This window comes from Lotus japonicus, chromosome 2 (genome assembly GCF_012489685.1).
Source record: "Lotus japonicus ecotype B-129 chromosome 2, LjGifu_v1.2".
Lineage (NCBI taxonomy): Eukaryota > Viridiplantae > Streptophyta > Magnoliopsida > Fabales > Fabaceae > Lotus > Lotus japonicus.
This window is the reverse complement of record NC_080042.1, coordinates 16,984,054-16,990,182: the sequence shown is the minus strand read 5'-3', so window position 1 is coordinate 16,990,182 and position 6,129 is coordinate 16,984,054. Positions and strand designations below refer to the sequence as shown.

Sequence of the window (6,129 nt, the reverse complement as noted above, 5' to 3'; positions counted from 1 at the left end):
TGAACCAAACACTTCTCCACCCACTTCACCTAGATCTTCATTTTTCCAACCTTCTCATGAAGAAGCTCCTCTTTGGAACATGCTTCAGACTCCAAGACCCTCTGAACCTACCTCACCCATAACCATTCAATACAACCCACATACCTCTGAACCCATTATCTTAGAACCTTCTGAACCTAAACCCAGAACCTCTGATCACTCTGTCCCCAGAGCATCAGATCATCCGGTTCGCAAAACAACCGATACAGAAACCACATCTCCCTGTCCTTCTGTATCGTTTCCCACTAATGTTGCTGACTCCTCACCCTCCAATAACTCTGAATCCATTCGCCAATTTGCTCAAATTGCGAAAGAAAAAGAGTCTGTCATTCATGAGTACTACCATACTGTACCTAGCCCAAGGAGATACCCTGGACCTAGACCAGACCGTCTAGTTGACCCAGATCATCCTATACAAGTTGTCCCTCTGAATGCAGCAGACCCTTCATCTCAACCCATCCAACCAGAACCCATCCAACCAGAACCCATCCAACCAGAACTTGTTCAACAAGAACTTGTTCAACCAGAACATGATCAACTAGAGGACTCAGTCTCTAATCATTCCTCGGTTAGATCTCCAAACCCTGAGGTTGAAACCTCTCAGCCTAACCTTGAGATCAACACTTCAAATGTCCAAACTTTAGATGTTGGTTCTCCTTAAAGTGCTTCTGAGGCCAATAGTAGCAACCACCCGACTTCTCCTGAAACCAATCTCTCCATTGTTCCCTATACATATCTCAAGCCAAACTCCCTTCTTGAGTGCATCAGTGTGTTTAACTATGAAGCATCATTAATGATTCGCAATGTGCAAGGTCACACTGATCTTAGTGAGAATTCTGACTCTGTTGCTGAAGAATGGAATCATCTGAGTGATTGGATGATTGCTCAAGTTCCTATTATGATGAGTCATCTCACAGCTGAAAGGGATCAGAGGATTGAGGCTGCTAGGCAGCGTTTCAACAGAAGAGTGCCTCTGCATGAACAACAGCTAAGAGTTGAGTTACTTGAAGCTGTTGATGAAGCAAGAAAGAAGAAAGAACAAGCAGAAGAAGCTGCACGCCTAGAGACTGAACAAAAGCTAGAAGCTCTGAAAGAAGCTGAAAGGTTACAGGCTGAAGCTGAAGCTCTCAGATGTCAAGCTCTTGCTCCAGTGCCTTTCACAAGTGTTGCCTCACAATCCACTCAAGCTCCTCACTCTGCTCAAGATGTTCCATTTACTTCTACACAGACAAGTTCTTCTAGACTTGACATTTTGGAACAACGTCTTAACACTCATGAGACTCTCCTGATCGACATGAATCAAGCTCTTCAAGAGCTCCTGCTTCGCACTGCCAAACCCTAGTTCTTAGGATTTCTCTCATTTTTCTTTACTTGATTAACTTTGAGTTCTTTGTTTTCATAATTTTAAAATATTTGCTTCTATGTGTTATATCTATTTATTTTCTTAAGTGTATGTTTATTTTCTGTTTCTTATTGCATTAATCACAACATATGCTTGAAAAACCTTTCTTTATTCATATAAACACCGTAACCATTACATTACATCATACATTTCCCTAAATCTAGAATGGAGGATCCTTCCTCATTCTTCTACATTCCTGGCGCTGCTCCACTCTTTCCTTCTCCAGACGATCCAGTGTATATTCTATGTTGCCGAGCTTGATGCTCAGCTCATTCTTCTCCAGACTATCTTCCATCGTCTCGAGTCTTTTCTCCACTGCTTCCTTCTCTTCCAACAGATTCAGCTCCAGCTGGCACAGCTCCTGAATCTCCTCCACGAAGCAGAGGAATTCCTTCAGATCTTTTTCCAACTCTGGACTAAGATCCTCTTCCAGCAGCATTGTTATACGCTCATGTATGGTTCTTGAACCATCAGGATGCCTAACATTCAAGAACAAGTCTTCTTCAAAGACTTTCTTCCTGAGCTCCTCTAAAGCAACCATGTATGATGCCATTTTCTTATATTTGGAATTGATCTTGTTGTGACGCTTACTCAGTTCCTAATCGCTTTATATAAGCATCCTCTTCTCTCCGGAAGTTATTGCTCCTGCAGTTTCTCGAGGATGAATCCTTGGTAACTGAAGCTCTATTTACTCCCGTGGCCGGTGGTAAACGTTCTACACATGCATTAATTCTTTATTTAATTCGCTAATCTCATTTTCATCATTAATTAATTCTCCATCTTTTTGAACTTAGTCCTTCCTTCAGGGGGAGTACCTTGTCCTTCAAGCTAAGTTTTTCACACCCCATGCTTTTTGCTTATGACAAAAAGGGGGAGTATAACCCAGAGTTTTTTATGTATATGCTGATTAGTGTGAATTAGTTATTATTTGGAGAATCTAAGAGTTCCACTGCTATGACCATAGATATGTCACTGGGCAAATACAAGGAATACATTTCACTTCCTCTGAAGTGATTTTAATTGACTCTGATACCCTACCCGTGACTCTGAATACTTATGCGCTCTAATTATTTCATTTCATCTATGTCATGCGTTTTCACTCTGAACTCTTATACTCCCTCCGTTCCTAAATAACCGACACTTTAAGGTTTCTACACACTTATTAAGAAATGCAATTATTCTATTAAAATTACTCATTGTGTTCCAATATTACCCTTTATCTCACCTGCTCATAAATTTTCTCATCATTTTACACCATTAAATGAGACTTACTTGGTTACTCCACTCATTTAGTGTACTCATTTTCATACTCCTATATCCAATGTGAATTATGAAGATAAACCTTCGTACTCCATATTCTCTTTTCACATCTGTGTTCATTAAAAAAATTATGCTAACCCATTTACTCATGTCTTTTGGTTGCTCCATATTTCATGTTTTCAATAAAAAAAAAACTGTTGAACTCTTTACCTCCATACATTTGGATGTTAAAAAAATTCTGGCTCTAGGAGTAGTTTAAATTAAAATGTGTTTACCTCCATAATTTTCAATTGCTTCCCACCATAATTTTTGAAACATAATTTGTGGCTCTATTTATATAAGAAATCTGAACATAAAAAGAGATCATATACTCTAACAAGTATGGCTGCAGAAAATCTTTTAGATGATATAGACTTAAATTCCACCCCTTCACAAATTGACAATGAAGGCATTCAACATTTTTTCCCAAATGAAGTACATGGAATGCTTCCAGATTTGAATGTTGACGGAGAAGAAAATTACCTTCTTGATCTCAATGCTCTTCCTCATTCTCCACAATTATCACAATCAAACCATGTTTTGTTTGATTTAAACCAGAAGCCATTTGATGCAGATGTGGATGGAGAAAGTAGCTTCACTGTAGGTATGAATGTATATTCTATTTTTTTTTTAGCCATGTCAAATACCAGAGGCTTATCCAAATATGAAATCGTAACATTCATTTCCAAATATAAGATATTTAATGTCACCCATTAATATAACCTCATCCTCTGCCGTCAAAAGAAAAACCTCATCCTGTAGTGCATGTTCTCTTGTTGTGAAACACCTCTCTATTTCTTCAGTAAAAATATTTCTCTAATCTTTACTATTACTCTCTCTCGATCTATATAACTGATACAAACTGTGTTTGAGTGAATTTTTGCTGAATACACCTGGGTACAAAGAGGGATTCTCCAATGATGAATGTTTTGTTTGAATGGTTGAGGAAGGGATCTAAGAGAGTGAAGATCATTTTGGGGGCATTTCTTTTGGTTTGATTTAATTATTATTTGTGTTATAAATAGAATATATTATTTGAAATGCTTTATATATGGTAATTATTTTTTTGTCTTTTTAAACAGGAGAAGAGAATAATGCAAACACAGATGTGAGAGAAACAAATTTGAATAATGGTATCGAAATTATTTTGAGCTTTTTTTTCTTTCTGGGCATTGATTTTATTTATCTTAGTCATTTTTATCCTTTAAACTTATTTGGGTGTTCAATTCATTTTATTTTTACAATGATTGTTTATTTATTTCTTTTATGTATTTTAATGTTAAATAGATGTGGAAGTTAATGAAACAAATTTGGAAGGAAGCATTGATATTGTCCAAGAAAATTTTGAAGAGGAGGGATCCCAAAGTCAAAATAAGAAGTTAAAATTCCTTAGCAATGAAGAACGCATGGCTGTTTATCATATTCTACATCAAAATAGTTTTAATGGGAGATTAAAGAAAGGGGTGATAGATTTTGTGGCTTCCACATTTTCAGTTTCAAGAACAACTATTTTACGCATTTGGCGTTGTTCAAAAGAAAGTGACTTGCATGATGTATCTCAAAGAAAGCCTAGAAATTCTGGACGTAAGAGAATTCAAATTGATTACGATCGAATTTCTGAAATCCCTTTACGTCAACGAACAACCATTCGATCTTTGGCTTGTGCTTTGGATACTAATCCGACTTCAATGTTTAGGCTTTTACAGGCAGGTGTTATACGTCGTCATTCAAATCCCATGAGGCCACTGTTGAAAGAAGAACATAAAAGATCTCGACTACAATTTTGCTTGTCAATGTTGGAAGATAGTAGCATACCACATGATCCAATATTTAAAAGTATGAATAACATTATTCATATTGATGAAAAGTGGTTTTACATGTCAAAGAAGTCTAACAATTATTATTTGTTGCCACATGAGGAAGAGCCATATCGTACATGTAAAAGCAAAAATTTCATTACAAAAGTGATGTTTTTAGCTGCTATAGCTCGTCCAAGATTTGATTCACAAGGAAATGAAGTTTTCTCCGGAAAAATTGGTATTTTTCCATTTGTTACCCAAGAACCGGCTAAAAGGACAAGTTCCAACAGAGTGGCGGGAACATTGGAGACAAAAGCAATGACTTCCATCACGAGAAACGTGATTAGATCATTTTTGATTGATCAAGTCCTTCCAGCCATAAAGGAAAAGTGGCCAATAGAGGATGCCAAGAATCCAATTTTTATTCAACAAGATAATGCTAGAACACATATTAGTCACGATGATGATGAGTTCGTTAAAGCTGCTACACAAGATGGGTTTGATATTCGTTTGATGTGCCAACCTGCAAATTCTCCCGATTTAAATGTGTTAGATCTTGGGTTTTTCATTGCCATACAGTCTTTGCAGCATAAGGAGGCACCTAAAAATATTGATCAACTTGTGAGTGCAGTTTTGAAATCATTTGAAGACTTTTCTATTATAAAGTCTAATTTCATATTTGTAACACTACAATCCTGCATGATTGAGATCATGAAAATCAGTGGTTCTATGAATTATAAAATCCCGAATTTGAACAAACAAATGCTGCAAAGGGAACAAGGATTTCTTAGTCAATTGAAGTGTGATCCAGAATTAGTACAAGAAGTTCTCAGTTATTTAAACACTTATTCATCTTGAAGTTGTGGGACTAGATTGTAACAATGGACTAAAGTTTTGCATTACCTATTGTGATTGGGTTGTAGTCACATTCATGCAGTATTTGTAATGGTTTTGATTTTTCAATATTGTTTTTTTTTTTAACTAAAATCTAAGCTAATAAATAAACCATACATTCAAAACCTGAAGAGGGAAAGTAGTGCTTAGATTACTTGCCGAAACTCTTTCATATGTTCATATATTTAACTATTTTATGAACTAGTAACTCGTTATAAAAGGGGCAGAGCAATCTTAAGGATTCTGGAACTTAACCTTGTTTGTGATGTTCTGCAATGCTCAACTCCGTAAAGACTAACTTGGTTTCAAAACTATTTTTCACTGTGTAGACGGTCCTGAATAGAGTTAATACATTCACAAATATCACTTATAGCCAAGCATTCTGAACAGGTGCAACATCATTACAACCACTTCTTGAATAAAATTAATAAAACCACTTCAGCAATATCACTACATAGATTTAATAAAATTTAGGAAGATAATTCTTTAACATCATTACAACCACTTCTTGAATCTCTTCTTGTGGAGATGCCTCTTCTTCTTTTTCTTCTTCAGGAAACTCATTCAGATCAAATTGATAATTTGCAGGTGCAACATTTAAGTCAAAATCTTGAGCTGCTTCTCCTTCTGCATTTCCTTCCACAGGAAGTTCATTCAGATCAAACTCATAATTTGCAGGTGCAATATTAAAATCAA

General features: G+C 36.2%; 1 protein-coding gene across 1 annotated transcript; it reads left to right on the top strand.

The window, feature by feature from the left end:
• The first annotated feature begins 3,082 nt into the window (after positions 1-3,082).
• Positions 3,083-5,397, top strand: LOC130736137 (uncharacterized). The gene is made up of 3 exons (XM_057587983.1): positions 3,083-3,344; positions 3,823-3,873; positions 4,028-5,397. Exons 1-3 carry the CDS (start codon positions 3,083-3,085, stop codon positions 5,395-5,397), a joined length of 1,683 nt encoding a protein of 560 aa, XP_057443966.1.
• Positions 5,398-6,129: the final 732 nt, after the last annotated feature.

What these genes read in the sequence shown, in the direction of transcription:
- LOC130736137 (XM_057587983.1), top strand. Translation starts at nt 3,083, where the DNA reads ATGGCTGCAGAAAATCTTTTAGATGATATAGACTTAAATTCCACCCCT. An exon ending in AGAAAGTAGCTTCACTGTAG is followed by an intron (nt 3,345 to 3,822) that starts GTATGAATGTAT and finishes CTTTTTAAACAG; the next exon opens with GAGAAGAGAATAATGCAAAC. An exon ending in AGAAACAAATTTGAATAATG is followed by an intron (nt 3,874 to 4,027) that starts GTATCGAAATTA and finishes AATGTTAAATAG; the next exon opens with ATGTGGAAGTTAATGAAACA.